This window comes from Ranitomeya variabilis, chromosome 4 (genome assembly GCF_051348905.1).
Source record: "Ranitomeya variabilis isolate aRanVar5 chromosome 4, aRanVar5.hap1, whole genome shotgun sequence".
Lineage (NCBI taxonomy): Eukaryota > Metazoa > Chordata > Amphibia > Anura > Dendrobatidae > Ranitomeya > Ranitomeya variabilis.
In genome coordinates, this window is record NC_135235.1 from 356,762,868 (window position 1) to 356,784,737 (window position 21,870).

The following is a 21,870-nucleotide window of genomic DNA, read 5'->3' on the forward strand; positions in this document are numbered from 1 at the left end:
CCGGCCCGCCAAATCGGATCCAGAGTGACCCGGGCCGCCAAATCGGATCCAGAGTGACCCGGGCCGCCAAATCGGACCCAGAGTGACCCGGGCCGCCAAATCGGACCCAGAGTGACCCGGGCCGCCAAATCGGACCCAGAGTGACCCGGGCCGCCAAATCGGACCCAGAGTGACCCGGGCCACCAAATCGGACCCAGAGTGACCCGGGCCGCCAAATCGGACCCAGAGTGACCCAGGCCGCCAAATCGGACCCAGAGTGACCCGGGCCGCCAAATCGGACCCAGAGTGACCCGGGCCGCCAAATCGGACCCAGAGTGACCCGGGCCGCCAAATCGGACCCAGAGTGACCCGGGCCGCCAAATCGGACCCAGAGTGGCGCTGCCCGCCAAATCGGACCCAGAGTGGCGCCGCCCGCCAAATCGGACCCAGAGTGGCGCCGCTTGCCAAATCGGACCCAGAGTGGCGCCGCCCGCCAAATCGGACCCAGAGTGGCGCCGCCCGCCAAATCGGACCCAGAGTGGTGCCGCCCGCCAAATTGGTCCCAGAGTGACCCCGCCTGCCAAATTGGTCCCAGAGTGACCCCGCCCACCAAATCGGACCCAGAGTGGCCTCACCCCTTTAGGGGCTACAACTACCAAGCCAGCGCCTGAGGGGCACCCAAGTGTGAAAGTCTTGCAGGGGCAGCCCGGGCACCATTCCAAAGCACTATCTATAGTTCCTTCAGGAAATACCCATCTAGTTATACTGGTAATCCACCTGAAGACCCTTGGTCTGTAAAAAAGGTAAAATAAAAAAACAACAATATCCCATACCTTCCATCGTTCTGTCACGTCCCATGATGTAAATCCATCTGAAGGGGTTAACTAATTTTATAAGCAGAAGCTCTGCTAATGCAGCTGTGCTCCTGCCTGTATAACCCCGGGGAATGAATGGAATGTAGGTCAATGACCTGTAGTTACCTTCAGTCGCGGTGATGCGCCCTCTGCTGGATGTCCTCATATGAACTCGAGCGTGGGAAAATATTAAGAAAAGTTCCCAGGCTCGAGTTCATATGAGGACATCCAGCAGAGGGCGCATCACCGTGATCACAGTCATGTGACCGCGACGTCATCACAGGTCCTGCGCTCATACCATCCCTGGGACCGGAAGCTGCCGTGGACTACAAGGTGCCCTCGGAAAGGTGAGTATATGTATATAATTTTTTATTTTTTAAACTGTGACAAACCTGGCTGGGCAATAAACTACGTAGCTGGGCAATATACTACGTGACTGGGCAATATGCTACATGGCTCTGTGCTGTATACTACGTCGCTGTGCAATATACTACGTAACTGGGCAATATACTACGTCACTGGGCAATATACTACGTCACTGGGCAATATACTACGTCACTGGGCAATATACTACGTTACTGGGCAATATACTACGTCACTAGGCAATATACTACGTAACTGGGCAACATACTACGTGGCTGGGCAATATACTACGTCACTGGGCAATATACTACGTGGCTGGGCAATATACTACGTGGCTGGGCAATATACTACGTGGACATGCATATTCTAGAATACCCGATGCGTTAGAATCGGGCCACCATCTAGTATATATATATATATATATATATATATATATATATATATACCCCTATACTATGTGTAGACATTTATTTTAGCTATTCTAATGTAACCTGTCAGTGTGATTTTACTGTACACCGCACTGAATTGCCGGCTTTTCTATAGAACACCGGTGCGTATTTCTCGCAAGTCACACTGCTGGTCCGTGTGTAATCTGTATTTTTCTCACCCCCATAGACTTTCATTGGCGTATTTTTTGGCGCAATACGGTGACAAATGCAGCATGCTGTGATTTTCTACGGCCGTAGAAGACCGTATAATATACGGATCAGTAAAATATGGCTGATAGGAGCTGGGTCATAGACAAGCATTGTTACCATATGCAATCCGTATTTTCAGCACCTCTCATACGTCCGTAAAACACGCTAGTGTGAGGCCGGCCTAAGGCAAAATTTTTCTATAAAGATCTACTTAGGGATTCACTGTTTATTTGAAATGTAAAGTTATTATATAGGAATGTATGAATTAACATTGTTGAAAGCAGAATTACATTTTTAAGCTCTGTTTTTCTTGCTGGAAAAAGTTCATATTAATGACAAACTTATTTTCAAAGTTGCATCAAGATCTTCTTAGGGATTCAGTGTTTATTTAACATTTAAAGTTACTATATAGAAATGTATGGGTTTGCCTTGTTGAAAACGCAATTAAAGTTTAACCTCCGCTAATTTATTTTTAAATAGAGTGAAGTGGAAAGGAAAAATACATTAAAAAAATACAACTTTAGAAAAAAAAATACCATAGGCATAGGTATGGCAGAATATGGCGGCGCATAAAGACTGAATCCCTAAACAGATCTTAATGAAACTTGGAAGATAACCTTGTTGGACTAATATGAACATATTCCAATAAAAAAAAACGGAGCTTAAAACCGTTATTCCGTTTCCAACCATGATAACACACTAAGCATAGGTATGGAAGAATATGGCGCATAAAGACTGAATCCCTAAAAAGATCTTAACGAAACTTGGAAGATAACCTTGTTGGACTAATATGAACTTATTCCAATAAAAAAAACGGAGCTTAAAATCGTTATTCCGTTTCCAACCATGATAACACAGTAGGCATAGGTATGGAAGAATATGGCGGCGCATAAAGACTGAATCCCTAAAAAGATCTTAATGAAACTTGGAAGATAACCTTGTTGGACTAATATGAACATATTCCAATAAAAAAAACGGAGCTTAAAACCGTTATTCCGTTTCCAACCATGATAACACACTAGGTATAGGTATGGAAGACTATGGCGGCGCATAAAGACTGAATCCCTAAAAATATCTTAATGAAACTTGGAAGATAACCTTGTTGGACTAATATGAACATATTCCAATAAAAAAAACGGAGCTTAAAACCGTTATTCCGTTTCCAACCATGATAACACACTAGGCATAGGTATGGAAGACTATGGCGGCGCATAAAGACTGAATCCCTAAAAATATCTTAATGAAACTTGGAAGATAACCTTGTTTTACTAATATGAACTTATTCCAATAAAAAAAACGGAGCTTAAAACTGTTATTCCGTTTCCAACCATGATATCACACTAGGCATAGGTATGGCAGAATATGGCGCATAAAGACTGAATCCCTAAAAAGATCTTAACGAAACTAGGAAGATAACCTTGTTGGACTAATATGAACTTATTCCAATAAAAAAAACGGAGCTTAAAATCGTTATTCCGTTTCCAACCATGATAACACAGTAGGCATAGGTATGGAAGAACATGGCGCATAAAGACTGAATCCCTAAAAAGATCTTAATGAAACTTGGAAGATAACCTTGTTGGACTAATATGAACTTATTCCAATAAAAAAAACGGAGCTTAAAACCGTTATTCCTTTTCCAACCATGATATCACACTAGGCATAGGTATGGCAGAATATGGAGCATAAAGACTGAATCCCTAAAAAGATCTTAATGAAACTTGGAAGATAACCTTGTTTTACTAATATGAACTTATTCCAATAAAAAAAACGGAGCTGAAAACCGTTATTCCGTTTCCAACCATGATATCACACTAGGCATAGGTATGGCAGAATATGGCGCATAAAGACTGAATCCCTAAAAAGATCTTAACGAAACTTGGAAGATAACCTTGTTGGACTAATATGAACTTATTCCAATAAAAAAAACGGAGCTTAAAATCGTTATTCCGTTTCCAACCATGATAACACAGTAGGCATAGGTATGGAAGAATATGGCGCATAAAGACTGAATCCCTAAAAAGATCTTAATGAAACTTGGAAGATAACCTTGTTGGACTAATATGAACATATTCCAATAAAAAAAACGGAGCTTAAAACCGTTATTCCTTTTCCAACCATGATATCACACTAGGCATAGGTATGGCAGAATATGGAGCATAAAGACTGAATCCCTAAAAAGATCTTAATGAAACTTGGAAGATAACCTTGTTTTACTAATATGAACTTATTCCAATAAAAAAAACGGAGCTGAAAACCGTTATTCCGTTTCCAACCATGATATCACACTAGGCATAGGTATGGCAGAATATGGCGCATAAAGACTGAATCCCTAAAAAGATCTTAACGAAACTTGGAAGATAACCTTGTTGGACTAATATGAACATATTCCAATAAAAAAAACGGAGCTTAAAATCGTTATTCCGTTTCCAACCATGATAACACAGTAGGCATAGGTATGGAAGAACATGGCGCATAAAGATTGAATCCCTAAAAAGATCTTAACGAAACTTGGAAGATAACCTTGTTGGACTAATATGAACTTATTCCAATAAAAAAAATGGAGCTTAAAACCGTTATTCCGTTTCCAACCATGATAACACACTAGGCATAGGTATGGAAGACTATGGCGGCGCATAAAGACTGAATCCCTAAAAAGATCTTAATGAAACTTGGAAGATAACCTTGTTGGACTAATATGAACATATTCCAATAAAAAACGGAGCTTAAAACCGTTATTCCGTTTCCAACCATGATAACACACTAGGCATAGGTATGGAAGAATATGGCAGCACATAAAGACTGAATCCCTAAAAAGATCTTAATGAAACTTGGAAGATAACCTTGTTGGACTAATATGAACTTATTCCAATAAAAAAAACGGAGCTTAAAACCGTTATTCCGTTTCCAACCATGATAACACACTAGGCATAGGTATGGAAGACTATGGCGGCGCATAAAGACTGAATCCCTAAAAAGATCTTAATGAAACTTGGAAGATAACCTTCTTGGACCAATATGAACATATTCCAATAAAAAAAACAGAGCTTAAAACCGTTATTCCGTTTCCAACCATGATAACACACTAGGCATAGGTATGGAAGACTATGGCGGCGCATAAAGACTGAATCCCTAAAAAGATCTTAATGAAACTTGGAAGATAACCTTGTTGGACTAATATGAACTTATTCCAATAAAAAAAACGGAGCTTAAAATCGTTATTCCGTTTCCAAAAAAGTGAACCCCTACATTCATGTATAGCAACTTTATGTCAAAATAAATACATAAGTAAATAAATTGGTTACTCTGCTTCAAATAGAGTGAAGTGGAAAGGAAAACTAAATTAAGAAAATGAAACGGTAAAAAAAATCTAAAATAGGCATAGGTATAGATGAATAAGACTAAAATATCTACCATAGGCATAGGTATAGGTTAATTTGGCACATAGGGTTTTAGTATGCACCCATGGTCCTCTGTCTGCTGTTAGCCCTTACATACGGAGCTGGCTGCTGCAGGACACGGTCCTCTGTCTTGTTAGCCCTTACATGTGAAGCAGGCTGCTGTGGGACACTGTCCCCTGTCTGCTGTTAGGCTAGGTTCACATTGCGTCAAGTACATGGCGTTAAACGGATGCGTTAAACGCATGTACAGAAAAGGAGCAAAAAATATGTGAAATTCGTCGTCACAGTAACGCTAGCGTTAACGCATGTGATCGCGTTTTTCATTTTGATGTCCGTATCCGTTTGTCTGCGTTTGTCACTGTCAATAAAGTTGTTCTTTTTTTTTTTTTTTTTTTCCCTTTTGTCATTGTCGGGTGTGGGCACAGACTCATTCTCCATTTTGAAAGCATTAAGTGAACTTCTGCTAGCAAGATGTTTGTGTCTGAGCTCGTCAGATTTCGCTTGATGCGGTTGCGACTTCGTCAGAGAAAGCGCAGTTCGCAAAGGAGATATTGGATCCACGAAGTGAATTTCTTGCGGAATACATATGGTGCCTTTCACACCCTGTATGTGCAGCTTCGGGATCACCCCTCCAAATTCCAACGCTATCTCAGGATGTCCATTGAGACCTTTGATGTTCTGCTCTCGCATGTGACGGATGAGATACATCATCATCGCAGCACTTTTCGTGAAAGCATCAGTGCGGAGCAACGTCTAGTAGTGACTGTGAGGTAATTATACATTTTTTTTAGCATTCTATTGACAAACACTAGATGTAGGTATCGTGGGGCATAATGTTCATTTTGCAATTGTATATTCTATTGTAACTAGGCTTTAGATGATCACTAAAAATCCTAATTTTTTTTTTTTTTATTTTAATGTCGACAGATATCTGGCTACCGGAGAAACTTTTGCATCACTGCATTATCAGTTTAGACTTGGGAAGTCAACAATTTGCCAACTGGTTCGGGAAACTTGTGATGCCATTTGGAATAACTTGCAACCACTTGTGCTACCAACCCCGACATCAGAAATGTGGCTAGCGATTTCCCAACAGTTTGAGGATGTGGCTAATTTCCCCAATTGTATTGGTGCCGTGGACGGCAAGCACATACGGATTCAGAAACCTGCGCATAGTGGTTCCCTGTACTATAACTATAAGAAATACTTTTCTATAGTATTGATGGCTATTGCGGATGCCAGGTACCGTTTTGTTGCTGTGGATATTGGTGCTTATGGCCGGACTAACGATTCCAGAGTATTCAGAGACTCCAACATGGGCCGATGTTTGTACAGCCAAAGTTTCAACATACCCTCATCAAGACCTCTTCCGGGGACCGAAGGCCCAAGTTTGCCCTATGTTTTAGTTGGTGACGAGGCCTTCCAACTAGGACAAAATCTCCTCAAGCCCTACTCAAGCCGTAGTCTAGACTCCAGCAGGCGCATTTTTAATTATCGCTTGAGCCGGGCTAGACGTTATGTGGAGTGTGCCTTTGGGATTTTGACATTGAAATGGCGGATTTTACTAACCTGCATGCAACTGCAACCAGAAAATGTGGACCGTGTTGTGAAGGCGTGCATCTGTCTGCATAATTTTGTGGCGAGACATGAAACCCAGGTGGTAGACCCTGATGATTGTGAGTCGAACCTCATGAGCATTGAATCTACTGCTGTTCGGTCAACAGCACAAATAATGAGGATTCGTGATCAGTTTGCACACTACTTCACACATGAAGGCCATGTTCCATGGCAAGACAGATACGTGTGAAAATATTGTAAAGTCTTCCTGATGTTGTGTAAAAAGTTATGTTCTTAACCTGATGTCGTGTAAAAAGTTACCTTATGGCGTGTAAAAAGTTTTTTAACCAGATGTCGTGTTAAAAATTACCTTATGTCGTGTATAAAGTTGTGTTGTGTTAAAAGTTAAAGTCATCCAAGATTATTAAATTTGAAACAGTTTACAAAATGTTTATGGGTTTTTCCAACAAACTTTTGGTACACAGGTTTAACATATGATATCCCATAGGGAAGAAAAAAAAGGAAAATAGAAATTCACAACAAAAAACATAACAAAAAAAAAAAAAATAGAAAACTTGCAACGTGGTTATTGCACCTGGCTGGGGACACTGAACTGTACTAAAGACTTTGGTACTGCACGGGCGTATTGTCTGCCCAACTATATGATGGACTGCTACTATGTCTATGAGGTTCCACGCTCGTTTCACCCCGGCCTCTATATTGAGGGTTGTAGGCCGGCAAGTCCATTCTTCTAGTTCCCGATGGAGCGGGTTCTTGTGGTCCCACAAATTCCTCTACAAGCTCGTTCAGTCTTTGTCTAAACATAAAGTTTCTATGTGCCGGGATATTTTGGGCAACAGGCACATAGGATAAGAAAAGTAGCTTCCACTCATTAGCAGAGTAGACAGACTCGCGTGCTTGCAGCTCGGTAATTTCGCGCCTCACGTCTTTCAGCTCACTGCGACACATGTCCTCTACCCGTTGGAGTCCATCCACGATAATTGCATCAGCTTCATCTTTTTGGGTTGCTCGCTTGCGTCCACGCTGTGATTGCAACCGGGCACTCACACCTGCAGCAACAGTGCTTCTATCCGCAGATCGTGGCTCGCTGATGCCAGACACATCTTCAGGTTGTGTTGGTTCCACTGGAGAAGGTTCCAGTTCCTCTGTCGGTCTCGGAGCAGCGGTACTGCATATCGTGCTGTAACCCAAAAAAAAAATTAATATAAATAAAGTAAATTAGTTACCTTTATTAAACAATTTTGTCTCGCACACAGACGTTTTTGTACTTACGAGCGCTGAGACAATGTTTTTTGAAGAAAGAGCAGTTGGTCGTAATGCACATACGGGGTCACCCGTTTACCACTGGATCCACTTGCTGCATTTTGATTGTTCCGGTAGTCACGGACAAAGCGATCGCGGATGGACTTCCAACGGGTATGGACAGCATCGGCTTTAAATTTAAAAAAAAAAAAAAAAATAGTAGACAGATAGTTTGAAGATATAGGAAACATTTTTCATAGTTTGCTAGGATAGTTGAGATATAAATAGTAGATAGATAGTTAAGAAATAGTTTTTAGAAATAGTGTATAGATAGATAGTGTACAGATAGTTCATAATTGAGAGATAGACAACAAGTGGATAGGTTGATAGGATAGAATTTTTTGGGGGGTTTACATTTTCCGATGTTACGTCACCAATATTTACCAATTTTTTTCTTTGAAGTTGTAGACTTCTCCATGTATCGGGGATCAAAGTGACAGATTATTTGATCCCACAACTTCCGGTTTTTCACGATGTCATGGTGGGAGCTGTCGCTCTGGTCCCATATGGAGGGGTTGGCTTCAACAAGGTTGATCAGTGTCTCGTTGTGGATAGTCAATGGCTCTTCGTCAACGACAATCCTTTTTTTTTTGGCCGCTGACTTGGACTAGGTAAACCCAAAAAATTTAGGTTGATAGTTTCAATTTCACTGGATGGCCATATTCATATATACAGAGATAGATAGATACATAGATATAGCAATAGATAGATACATATATATAGATAGATATAGATAGATATATAGATACATAGATATAGATAGATAGATACATAGATATAGCAATAGATACATAGATATAGATAGATATAGATAGATATATAGATAGATATAGATAGATATATAGATATATAGATAGATAGATACATAGATATAGATAGATAGATAAATAGATAGATCCATGGATATAGATAGATAGATACATAGATATAGATTGACAAAAATAGATGGAGCGATAGATAGTTGATATTTTACAGGTATAGTAGATAGAAATTGAATAGATAGATTGTTGATAAATATTGGATAGAATATTTCTAATTTGATATTTACCACTGGCAGTTGTGGCGACGACAGACGGCTAGGGACCTTCTTTCTTTTTTGTCCTCCGTGTTGCACCACCTATTGTGTATGTAAAATGTAAAAAAAAAACATTTTAACATTAAATTATGTTAACATTCATTGGATCAATAAATTTATGCCTGAAAAATTCAACATGTGTGCTATGTACCTTTGTTTTTTTAGCATGTTTTTTGGGGGGTGGTCTAGCAGCCTCGGGCTCAGAAGACTCCTATTCACAATAAAACAATAAACAGGATTGTTATGCCTAGCTCAATACAATGGAGTTTCACACAACATTATAGTGGTTTTTTAAAGTGCAAGCCTACCGACTGTGACGAAAAAATCGCAGACACACTGCTGCTGCTGCTGCTGCTGACATCTGTGTCCGACATCTGTGTGCAACAAAGCAACATGTTTAGTACACACACATCCGACGGACATTTTACAGACTCCCATGATGTATACTGAGATATATATATAGAAATGTACTTACATTTCAGGAGAGGTATTGCAACACTCTGTCACGTGCAGTAGTCCTATTGTGGGTGGTATATTCCTCTTAATGGCCGAAATCACATTTCCTGTCACATGACACATGTGACCACCCTCAAACGCTATTAAAACGTGTGGTCCTATTTGGAAATTTTTCATGATTTGCGTCTGACTGCGTTTGCCATAGCCTTCTATGGCAGAATGAACGCTTCCGTTAGTAGTGCGTTAGCTTGACCGGACCCGAGAACGCTGCAAGCCGCGTTGAAGGTCCGTCAGAAAAAAAACGTTATGTGACAAACGCATACCAATTTAGGGATGCGTCACGATGCGTTTTACAATGCAAGTCTATGGGCGCGTTAGTAAGTGCGTTACATTGCGTTTTTACTACTTAAAAACGAGTCCGTTAGACGGACACACCTAGCGCAATGTGAACCCAGCCTTAGCCCTTACATCCGAAGTTGGCTCCTGGGGTTCACTGTCCTCTGTCTGCTGTTAGCCCTTACATACGGAGCTGGCTGTTGTGGAACATGGTCCTCTGCTGTTAGCCCTTACATGCGGAGCTGGCTGCTGCAGGACACGGTCTTGTGTTAGCCCTTACATACGGAACTGGCTGCTGCAGGTCACGGTCTGCTGTTAACCCTTACATACGGAGCTGGATGCTGTGGGACATGGTCCTCTGTTAGCCCTTACATACGGAGCTGGCTGCTGCACGACACTGTCTGGTGTCAGCCTTTACATATGGAGGTGACTGCGGCGGGACACTGCTATTAGCCCTTATATGGGGAGCTGGCTGCAGCGGGACACAGAACTCTGTATGCTGTTAACCCTTACATGCGGAGCTGGCTGTTGCAGGACACGGTCCTCTGTTAGCCCTTACATACTGAGCTGGCTGCTGCAGGACACGGTCCTCTGTCTGCTTTTTGCCCTTACATACGGATCTGGCTACTGCAGGACACAGTCCTCTGTCTCCTGCTAGCCCTTACATACGGCGCTGGCTACTTTGGGACATGGTCCTCTGTCTGCTGTTAGCCCTTACATACGGAGCTGGCTGCTGCAGGACACGGTTCTCTGTCTGATGTTAGCCATTACACGCGGAGCTAGCTGCTGCAGGACACGGTCCTCTGTCTGCTGTTAGCTAGTGTTGAGCGATACCTTCCGATATCGGAAAGTATCGGTATCGGAAAGTATCGGCCGATACCGTCAAAGTATCGGATCTAATCCGATACCGATACCCGATCCCAATGCAAGTCAATGGGACGAAAATATCGGAATTAAAATAAACCCTTTCTTTCCTTGTAGGTTCATTCTACATGAAGGAAAACAACTAAGAATAATGTAGGATGTATTGGGGGAGGTGGCGGAGACATTAAAGGCACAGAGGTTTATCCCAATCAAATAGAATAGCAGGATTTTGGTTTTTTTTAATGACGTTCGGCATTAGAAAGATTTTGACTATGTTATTTTTTTTTTTTATTTTGTCAGATATTGATGTTTCACTACTTCCACGCCCTTCACCTTCTTTTTTACTTCTCCCACACTTTCTTCTTCATTATCCTCATCATCAGCTTCTTTGACATCAACTATCTTCACCTTATTCATCTTCTTCTTCCTCTTCTACCTATAATTTTTTTTTACATTGTTCATATTCTTTTTATTTAACTATTATCTTCTTCATATTCAACTTCTTCATCATATTCTTATTTGTGACAGGCATTCCAGTAGTTGTTATCTATAAAAGTTTGAAGATTACACATTCTTTTCTGCCTGTCACAAAAGAGTTACATTTGTCCGCGTTCAGTTTGGCCTGCAGCATCAGGCTTTATCCAGGGGCACCACGAGGAGGAACGGACTCACCCCCATACACTGCTTAGTCTTTTTCTGCTTATAATTTAGATAATATCTTTTGCTCTGATATTTAGTGTTATGCTTAATGTTCTTCTGCTCTTTGTTCTGCAGCCTCTTGTTCTTCTGCTTCTCGGTCTCCCATGTCGTCGTCGTCTCCAGGGTCGTCGTCTCCAGGGTCGTCGTCTCCGGTGTCGTCGTCATCGGGGTGGTCTTCAGGGTCATCGTCTCCAGGGTCGTCGTCATCTCAGTGGTTGTCGTCTCTGGTGTCGTCGTCATCTTAGGGGTGGTCTTCCGGGTCGTCGTCTTTAGGGTCTTGAACTTGGAAATGTAGCAGAAGGTACAAGAAGGCTGAGAAAATGCCGAGAAACAGCTGATGGAACTGGAACTCGGATGGCTACCCGAAGGTCCAAGAGCCAATGGAACTACGGAGGACCAGCTGACGTTACTGGAACCCGGTTACTAAGCAGGAGGTACCCGTGCCTGAAAGCACTACCAAGGACCACCTGACGTTGGTGGAACTCGGATACCCAGAGGGAGGCACCTAAGCCAAAGGCTCTGCCCGGAACCAGCTGACGGTACTGGAACCAGGATGGGGAGCAGAAGGTACAAGAGCAAAAGACACTGCCGAGAACCAGCTGACGGTACTGGAACCCGGATGGGTAGCCGAAGGTCCAAGAGCCAATGGAACTACCGAGGACCAGCTGATGTTACTGGAACCCGGTTACTAAGCAGGAGGTACCCGTGCATGAAAGCACTACCAAGGACCACCTGACGTTGGTGGAACTCGGATACCCAGAGGGAGGCACCTAAGCCAAAGGCTCTGCCCGGAACCAGCTGACGGTGCTGGAACCAGGATGGGGACCTATTCAAGCTTGTCTTCCTAGAGCCCCAACTAGCTGTGTTGGAGCAAATGGTCAGCAGGGGGAGCAGAGTGTAGGCCGAAGCCTTCACTGGAGGCATTTGTAGGTCTGTTGTGTCTGCGTGGCGTTTGCAGGACACGTTGCCGGCTACACAGCAGGGGAACAGCTGGCGGTGCTGAACCCCACTGACACATTGGCTGGTGTTTTTCTCTGTGCAGCTAGCAGTACCGGGCACCAACTGGCGGTGTTAGAGCCCAGGGTCAGCAGGAGGAGGAGAGGGAGCAGAGTGTAGGCCGAAGCCTGCACTGGCGGCAGCTTTGTGTCTGCGTGGCTGTTGCAGGACACGTTGCCGGCTACACAGCAGGGGAACAGCTGGCGGTGCTGAACCCCACTGACACATTGGCGAGGTGTTTTTCTCTGTGCAGCCAACACTTCGGGGCACCAACTGGCGGTGTTAGAGCCCAGGCTCTGCAGGGGGAGCAGAGTGTAGGCCGAAGCCTAATTGAACCAATTTTAAAGGTAACCTTTAACCCCCCCTCAGGTGTTACAAACTAGAAGAGCTACGCCTTATGCAGCAGTAGTGCTGCACAAGTCAATGGTTGCTCTTTTAATTTTGTTCCTTGCACATGCTGAATGAAACACGTACAACATTTTGGCCCTTATACAGTCAATCTGTCTTGGAGACGGGAGTTCCCTTCGTAATGAGACGCAGCACAGCTGGCAAAAATACCACCTTGGTGCTTGGCGCGGCCTCCTGAGCATCGCATTTTGATGTACAGGAGTCTGCGTTGTTGTGTTATCCCTTGGCCATGCGCTGCCCGTCTTCTGACATCATTTCATGTTGGCTGGTGCGGTGCGCGATGCCCATGAATCCCAGCCCCGCAGTGTCTTTACAGTGTTTCACACTGCGGGGCTGGGATTCATGGCCTGGCGCAGTACATATGTTCGCCTCTCGCTCGTGTCCTTACACCTGCTACAGACTGTGCGGCGTCAGATGATCCCTTATCGCATGCCACGGCCATGAAGCCGCACAGTCTGAAGAAGGCGGAAGGAGCTGAGTGACAGCCTGGCGAAGATATGCACTGCTCATGCCCGTCAATCACACCCTCGCAGTAAAAATAAATAAGACACCGAGGGGCGTTGTGTCGGGCAGGGCGGCCGCAGAGGCGCAGCCAGCCAAACAATGATGTCAGAAGAAGGGCTGTGCTAAAAAGGGGGTCGTTGCGTGTCATTACAAAGGAAAGTCACACCTCAAGGGACGTTTTAATGGTCTCAGGGGACACATTGTAGACGTGTTCTGTTCCACGGGTGCAAGGAGAATAAGTTTATGAGCCACCTTGCACACATGCAGCATTACTGCTGTACAAGGTGGCTGTAAAACATACAAACACCTGGGGGTGGGGCGACAGGATCCCTTCAATTTCAGTTCTTGTGTCTGCGTGGCTTTTGCAGGACACGATGCCGGCTACACAGCAGGGGAACAGCTGGCGGTGCTGAACCCCACTGACACATTGGCTGGTGTTTTTCTCTGTGCAGCTAGCAGTACCGGGCACCAACTGGCAGTGTTAGAGCCCAGGGTCAGCAGGAGGAGGAGAGGGAGCAGAGTGTAGGCCGAAGCCTGCACTGGTGGCAGCTTTGTGTCTGCGTGGCTGTTGCAGGACACGATGCCGGCTTCACAGCAGGGGAACAGCTGGCGGTGCTGAACCCCACTGACAGAGTGGCGTGTGTTTTGCTCTGTGCAGCCAGCACTTCCGGACAGCAACTAGCCGTGTTGGAGCCCGGGCTCTGAAGGTGGAGCAGAGTGTAGGCCGAAGCCTAATTGAACCGATTTTAAAGTTAACCTTTAACCCCCCCTCAGGGGTTACAAACTACAAGAGCCACAGCTTGGGCAGCAGTAATGCTGCACAAGTCAAAGGTTGCTCTTTTAATTTTGCTCCTTGCACACACAGAAAGAAACACGTATAACATTTAGGCCCTTAAGCAGTCAAACTGTTTTGGAGGCGTGAGTTCCCTTCGTAATGAGACGCAGCACAGCTGTCAAAAATCCCACCTTGGTGCTGGGCGCGGCCTCCTGAGCGTCGTTATTTGCTGCACAGGAGTCTGCGCTGTCGTGTTATCCCTTGGCCTTGCGCTGTTAGCGCTGCCCATCTTCTGACATCATTTAATGTTGGCCGGTGCGGTTCGCGATGACCATGAATCCCAGCCCCGCAGTGTCTTTACATTGTTAAAACACTGCGGGGCTGGGATTCATGGCCTGGCGCAGTACATAGGTTCGCCTCTCACACTCGGGTCCTTACACCTGCTTCAGACTGTGCGGCGTCAGCTGATCCCTTGTCGCATGCCATGGCCATGAAGCCGCATAGTCTGAAGAAGGCCGAAGGAGATGAGGGACAGGCGAACATATGCACTGCTCATGCCCATCAATCACACCCTTGCAGTCAAAATAAATAAGACACCGAGGGGCGTTGTGTCGGGCAGGGCGGCCGCAGAGGCGCAGCCAGCCAAACAATGATGCCAGAAGATGGGCAGCGCTACCAAGGGGGTTGCAGCGTGTAATTACAAAGGAAAGTCACACCTCAGGGACGGTTTAATGGTCACAGAGGACACATTTTAGACGTGTTCAGTTCCACGTGTGCAAGGGGACTAAGTTTCTGAGCCACCTTGCACACATGCAGCATTACTGCTGTACAAGGTGGCTGTGAAACATACAAACGCCTGGGGGAGGGGGGACAAGTTCCCTTCAATTTCAGTTCTTGTGTCTGCGTGGCTGTTGCAGGACACGATGCCGGCTACACAGCAGGGGAACAGCTGGCGGTGCTGAACCCCACTGACACATTGGCTGGTGTTTTTCTCTGTGCAGCTAGCAGTACCGGGCACCAACTGGCGGTGTTAGAGCCCAGGGTCAGCAGGAGGAGGAGAGGGAGCAGAGTGTAGGCCGAAGCCTGCACTGGTGGCAGCTTTGTGTCTGCGTGGCTGTTGCAGGACACGTTGCCGGCTACACAGCAGGGGTACAGCTGGCGTTGCTGAACCCCACTGACACATTGGCTGGTGTTTTTCTCTGTGCAGCTAGCACATCTGTGCGCCAACTGGCGGTGTTAGAGCCCAGGGTCAGCAGGAGGAGCATAGTGTAGGCCGAAGCCTGCACTGGAGCAAGTTGAAAGGGAACCTTTAACCCTCCCCCCCAGGGGTTTGTAGCTGAAAGAGCCATATTGTACAGCACTAATGCTGGAAAAGGTAAACTTAGCTCTTTTAATTATGGTCCTTGCAAACGCTGAACTTGACACTTATGAAATGTGCATGCGCAGTGCATATCTTAACCTCCGCCTCTCTCTCATCTCCCTCAGCCTTCTTCAGACTGTGCGCCGTCAGCTGATCCCTAATAGCATGCCACGGCCATGACACCGCACAGTCTGAAGAAGCTGGAAGGAGGGGAGTGAGAGGCAAGGATATGCACTGCGCATGCCCATGGATCACAGGTCCGCAGAGTGATTACATTAGATGACACAGCGAGGCGGGATCTTGGCCAGCGCAGCCGCACAGGCGCAGCCAGCCTGACACCAAATGATGTCAGAAGATGGGCAGCGCAAAATGTGTGCATGGACAAGGGCTAACATAACAGCGCAGGCTCCGGGACAGATTCAAACAATGCTGAGGAGGCGGCGCACGGCGCCAAGGGGGTAAGAATGACAGCTGTGCTGCGTCACATGACAAAGGAAAGTCCCTCCGACCGGACGGTTTAACGGTGTGAGGGGACACATTTCATAAGTGTCAAGTTCAGCGTGTGCAAGGAGCACCACAAAAAGAGCCACTTTTTCCTTTTGCATCATTATTACTGCTGCACAAGGTGGCTCTTTCAGTAACAAACGCCTTGGGGGGGGGACAGGTTCCCTTAAATTTAAGTTGTTGTGCCTGCGTGGCGGTCGCATGACAGGTTGCCGTATACACAGCAGGGGAGCAGCAGGCATTACTGAACCCCACTAACACATTGGCGAGGTGTTTGGCTCTGTGCGGACAGCACTTCTGGACAACAACTAGCGGTGTTGTAGCCCAGGGACAGCAGGAGGAGGAGGTGGAGGAGATAGGAGGGATTGCCACACACACAGCTGGGGAACAGCTGACGTTACTGAACCCCAATAACAGAGGAGCGACTGTTGACTGTGCGTACAGCACTACCAGGCAACAACTAGCAGTGTTGTAGCCCAGGGACAGCAGGAGGAGGAGGTGGAGGAGATAGGAGGGATTGCCACACACACAGCTGGGGAACAGCTGACGTTACTGAACCCCAATAACAGAGGAGCGACTGTTGACTGTGCGTACAGCACTACCAGGCAACAACTAGCGGTGTTGTAGCCCAGGGACAGCAGGAGGAGGAGGTGGAGGAGATAGGAGGGATTGCCACACACACAGCTGGGGAACAGCTGACGTTACTGAACCCCAGTAACAGAGGAGCGACTGTTGACTGTGCGTACAGCACTACCAGGCAACAACTAGCGGTGTTGGAGCCCAGGGACAGCAGGAGGAGGAGGTGGAGGAGATAGGAGGATTGCCACACACACAGCTGGGGAACAGCTGACGTTACTGAACCCCAATAACAGAGGAGCGACTGTTGACTGTGCGTACAGCACTATCAGGCAACAACTAGCGGTGTTGGAGCCCAGGGACAGCAGGAGGAGCAGAGGAACACAGTGTAGGCCGAAGCCTGATTGGAGTAAGTCGAAAGGGAACCTTTAACCCCCCCCAAGGCGTTTGTAGCTGAAAGAGCCAGCTTGTGCAGCACAAAGGATGCAAAAGGAAAAGGTGGCTCTTTTCATTATGCTCTTTGCAAACACAGAACTAAACACTTATAAAATGTGTCCCCTGATACCGTGAGACCGTCCCGGAGGTGGGACTTTCCTTCGTAATATGACGCAGCACAGCTGTCATTCCTACCCCCTTGGCGCCGTGCCCCGGCTCCTCAGCATTGTTTGATTCCGTCCCGGAGCCTGCGCTGTTATGTTATCCCTTGGCCAGGCACACTTAGCGCTGCCCATCTTCTGACATCATTTGGTGTCAGGCTGGCCTGTGCGGCCGCGCTGGCCGAGAGCCCGCCTCGCAGTGTCGTCTAATGTAATCCCACCGCGGGCCTGGGATCCGTGGCCATGCGCAGTGCATATCCTCGCCTCTCACTCCCCTCCCTACGGCTTCTTCAGACTGTGCGGCGTCACGGCCGTGGCATGCTATTAGGGATCAGCTGACGGTGCACAGTCTGAAGAAGGCGTAGGGAGATGAGTGAGAGGCGGAGGTTCAGATATGCACTGCGCATGTCCATGGATCTCAGGCCCCCAGTGGGATTAAATCAGAAGACACTGCGAGGCGGGCTGTCGGCCAGCGCGGCCGCACAGGCGCAGTCAGCCTGACACCAAATGATGTCAGAAGAGGGGCAGCGCTAAGTGTGCCTGGCCAAGGGATAACATAACAGTGCAGGCTCCAGGACGGAATCAAACATCGCTGAGGAGCCGGGGCACGGTGCCAAGGGGGTAGGAATGACAGCTGTGCTGCGTCATATTACGAAGGAAAGTCCCACCTCCGGGACGGTTTTACGGTATCAGTGGACACATTTTATAAGTGTTAAGTTCTGCGTGTGCAAGGAGCTAAACAAAAATAGCTATCTTTTCCTTGTGCAGCATTACTGCTGCACAAGTTGCTCTTTCAGTAACAAACGCCTTGGGGGGGGACAGGTTCCCTTACATTTCAGTTGTTGTGTCAGCGTGGCGGTCGCAGGACACATTGCCGGCTACACAGCTGGGGATCAGCTGACGTTACTGAAACCCAATAACACTGGGTCGTATGTTTTGACTGTGCAGACGGCACTTCTGAGCCTCAACTGGCGGTGTTGGAGCCCAGGAATTTAAGTTCAGGTGGTAGAAAGATGAACACAACAGGAGACCTGGATACTGTAGACAGTCACCTAATTATTTAATCAGGAAGAGGAGTGGCAAATTCCTGCAAGATCCAGGCCTTGTTCATTTTCAGGAAAGTAAGCCGGTCAACGTTATCGGAGGATAGTCGCATGCGACGGTCAGTTAGTACACCACCTGCAGCACTAAAGACGCGTTCCGATAATACACTAGCCGCAGGGCAAGCCAGCACCTCCAATGCATACTGGCTTAGCTCTGGCCATGTATCCAGCTTTGAGACCCAAAACTTGAAAGGGGAAGAGCCGTCTGGGAGTACAGCAAGAGGGCAAGACATGTAGTCTTTCACCATCTGACGGAACCGTTGCCTCCTGCTGACTGGAGCCGTCTGTGATGGTGTAGACTTTTGTGGCGGGCACAAAAAACTGTGCCACAATTGGGCCATACTGGTCTTGCCTTGGGCAGAGGCACTGCTTCTGCTCCCTCTTTGTGCAGAGCCTCCTCCACTGCCTGGACGCACTGAGCTGCTTTGTAATGCACTAGCAGCACTTCTCTCAGTTGGAATGGAGAAGATGATGGAATTCACCAGTGTGTCTTGGTACTCCCGCATTTTTCGCTCCCGGTTCAATGGTGTGATGAGGCTTTCTACGTTGTCCCGGTAGTGAGGATCGAGGAGGGTGAACACCCAATAATCAGACATGTTGAGAATGTGGGCGATGCGGCGGTCGTTTCTCAGGCACTGCAGCATGTAATCCACCATGTGCTGCAGACTGCCAACTGGTCAAGAAACGCTGTCCCCTGCTGGAGGCGTGATCTCTGCCCGCTCGTCATCACCCCACCCTCGCTGTACACACTGAGTACTGGACAATTGTGTAACTCCCTCCTCTGGACGGATGTCTTCCTCCTCCATTGACTCCTCCTCATCCTCCTCACAAAGTGTCCCCTGCCTACGCGTTTGTGAGGAACCACGTGGCGCTGACTGTCCAGAAGATGATGGAAATGGTGAATCCTCATCCTCCACCTCTTCCACAACATCATCCCTTAGCGCTTGCAGTGATTTTTCAAGCAGGCAGATAAGGGGGACAGTCATGCTGACTAGTGCATCATCTGCACTCGCCATCCGCGTGAAATAATCGAAGGGACGCAAAACCTGGCAGACGTCCTTCATAGTGGCCCACTCTGTGGTTGTGAAGTCTGAACGGCGCGGAGTGCGACTTCTTTGCGCCTGATGCAGCTGGTACTCCATTACAGCTTGCTGCTGCTCACACAACCGCTCCAACATATGTAACGTGGAATTCCACCTGGTAGGTAGGTCACATATGATGCGATGTTCCGGCAGGCGGTGTCGGCGCTGCAGAGCCGCAATGCGCGATTTTGCCATGCTGGAACGCCGCAAGTGAGCACACTCTAGGCGGACCTTGTGCAGCAGTGCATCAAGATCCGGATAGTCCCTCAAAAAACTCTGCACGACCAAATTTAGCACATGTGCCAGACATGGGATGTGAGTGAGGTTGCCGAGGCCCAGAGCTGCCACCAGATTTCGGCCATTATCACACACTACCATGCCTGGCTGGAGATTCGCTGGCACAAACCACACATCGCTCTCCTGCTTGATGGCATTCCAGAGCTCCTGCGCTGTGTGGCTTCGATTCCCCAAAGAAATTAATTTCAAGATGGCCAGTTGACGTTTGGCCACGGCTGTGCTCATGTCGGTCGTAACAGGTAAACGTTCATCATGGGTCCATGTGGAGGTGGACTGTGACGGCTCCTGCAGCGATGATTCTAAGGAACTGGTGTAAGAGGAGGAGTCAATGCATACAGAATGGATTCCTGCAATCCTTGGAGTGGGCAGGACACGGCTTGCGCCACTGCACGATCTGTACCCGGCTCAACGACATTAACCCAATGGGCAGTGAGGGAAAGTTATCGCCCCTGTCCATGTTGACTGGTCCACGCATCGGTGGTGAGGTGGACCTTGCTACTGACGGTGTTCAGTAGCGCGTGTTTTATGTGTCCCTCCACATGCTTGTGCAGGGCAGGGACAGCTTGCCTGCTGAAGTAAAAGCGGCTGGGCACATTGTACTGTGGGACTGCCAATGACATCAAGTCACGGAAGCTGTCAGTCTCCACCAGCCTGAATGACAGCATTTTCAGTGACAGAAGTTTGGCAATGCCTGCAGTCAGAGCCTGTGCTCATGGGTGGTTTGACGAGAAAGGCCGCCTTTTCTCCCATGCCTGTACTACCGATGGCTGTAGACTGGGCTGGGAGTGTGTGGATGACTGGGAAAGTGGTGCTGCGGGTGGAATTACAGTGGGTCTCTGGACAACAGGGCCAGAGGTTCTTCCACGGCGATCCTGGGAGGAAGCCGAACCAGCTGCGTGTGAGCTGGAGGAAGAGGCAACACGAGCTGAAGAGGTGGTAGCTGCCACTGTTGGTTGGCCTAGCTCTTCAGTGTGTTTTTCTAACTCTGCCGCGTGCCTGTTGCGCACATGTTTCCACATGTTGGAGGTATTGAGGTTGCTGACATTTCGACCTCTTTTGACTTTGTGATGACACACCTTGCATTTGACATAGCAAATGTCATCTGCAACTGTGTCAAAAAAGGGCCAGACACTGCAAGTCTTGGGAGCGCCCTTTTTGGCTTTTGGAACAGACATGCTCCTAACGGGTGCCAAAGTGGAGGCTACAGGCTGCGCAGTCTTCCCCCTCCCTCTACCTCTTTGGCCCGTTCTAGGAATCTCTTCCTTGGAGCTGCTCCCACCACCTTCCTGTCCCTCACGCCACTGTTGTGAAATTGGATTTTGGGCTCCCCCGGTGGCCACTGGTGGAATTGAACTGGTGTGCATCATCCCCTCTGTTCACCTGCTTCCATCAGGATGTGGGAGTCGCTATTTAACCTTGCTCCTCTGTCACTTCCATGCCGGTCAAGTCAACATTGTAATCAGAAGCCCTTCTGTGCATGTTCCTGCTGCTAGACAACTCCCAGATAAGTTGGACTTTGTCCTTGTTTGTTTTTGCATTTTGTTCCAGTTCACAGCTGTAGTTTTGTTTCTGTGTCTGGAAAGCTCTTGTGATCTGAAATTGCCACTCTGATGTTATGAGTTAATACTAGAGTCTTAAAGTAATTTCAGGATGGTATTTTGATAGGGTTTTTCAGCTGACCATGAAAGTGCCCTTTCTGTCTTCCTGCTATCTAGTAAGCGGACCTCAATTTTGCTAAACCTATTTTCATACTACGTTTGTCATTTCATCTAAAATCACCGCCAATATATGTGGGGGCCTCTGTCTGCCTATCGGGGAAATTTCTCTAGAGGTGAGCCAGGACTATATTTTCCTCTGCCAGGATTAGTTAGTCCTCCGGCCGGCGCTGGGCGTCTAGGGATAAAAAACGTAGGCAACGCTACCCGGCTACTGTTAGTTGTGCGGCAGGTTTAGTTCATGGTCAGTTTAGTTTCCATCCTTCCAAGAGCTAGTATTTATGTTTGCTGGGCTATGTTCTCTTGCCATTGAGAACCATAACACGCCACGATGGGTCAAGGACCTCATCATCTACACTACCCTCTGCCACCAACTGCTCCTCCTGGGTAGTCTCAGCAGCAGAGCACG

General features: G+C 47.1%; 1 protein-coding gene across 2 annotated transcripts; it reads right to left on the reverse strand.

The window, feature by feature from the left end:
• Nucleotides 1–7,410: 7,410 nt before the first annotated feature.
• Nucleotides 7,411–10,092, reverse strand: LOC143764764 (uncharacterized). 2 transcript variants are annotated; one of them, XM_077250705.1, is made up of 7 exons: nucleotides 9,666–10,092; nucleotides 9,499–9,564; nucleotides 9,342–9,401; nucleotides 9,164–9,232; nucleotides 8,500–8,722; nucleotides 8,086–8,245; nucleotides 7,411–7,993 (listed from the first exon to the last, which is right to left on the reverse strand). In XM_077250705.1, exons 2-7 carry the CDS (start codon nucleotides 9,562–9,564, stop codon nucleotides 7,411–7,413), a joined length of 1,161 nt encoding a protein of 386 aa, XP_077106820.1. In that variant the 5' UTR covers nucleotides 9,666–10,092. The 2 variants fall into 2 exon arrangements, with proteins under 2 accessions (XP_077106820.1, XP_077106818.1); XM_077250703.1 differs by having other exon boundaries at nucleotides 9,499–10,092.
• Between the last annotated feature and the right edge of the window lie 11,778 nt (nucleotides 10,093–21,870).

What these genes read in the sequence shown, in the direction of transcription:
- LOC143764764 (XM_077250703.1), bottom strand. Translation starts at nt 9,585, where the DNA reads ATGTTGCTTTGTTGCACACAGATGTCGGACACAGATGTCAGCAGCAGC. An exon ending in CGTCGCCACAACTGCCAGTG is followed by an intron (nt 8,723 to 9,163) that starts GTAAATATCAAA and finishes GGGTTTACCTAG; the next exon opens with TCCAAGTCAGCGGCCAAAAA. An exon ending in AAAACATTGTCTCAGCGCTC is followed by an intron (nt 7,994 to 8,085) that starts GTAAGTACAAAA and finishes TTTGGGTTACAG; the next exon opens with CACGATATGCAGTACCGCTG.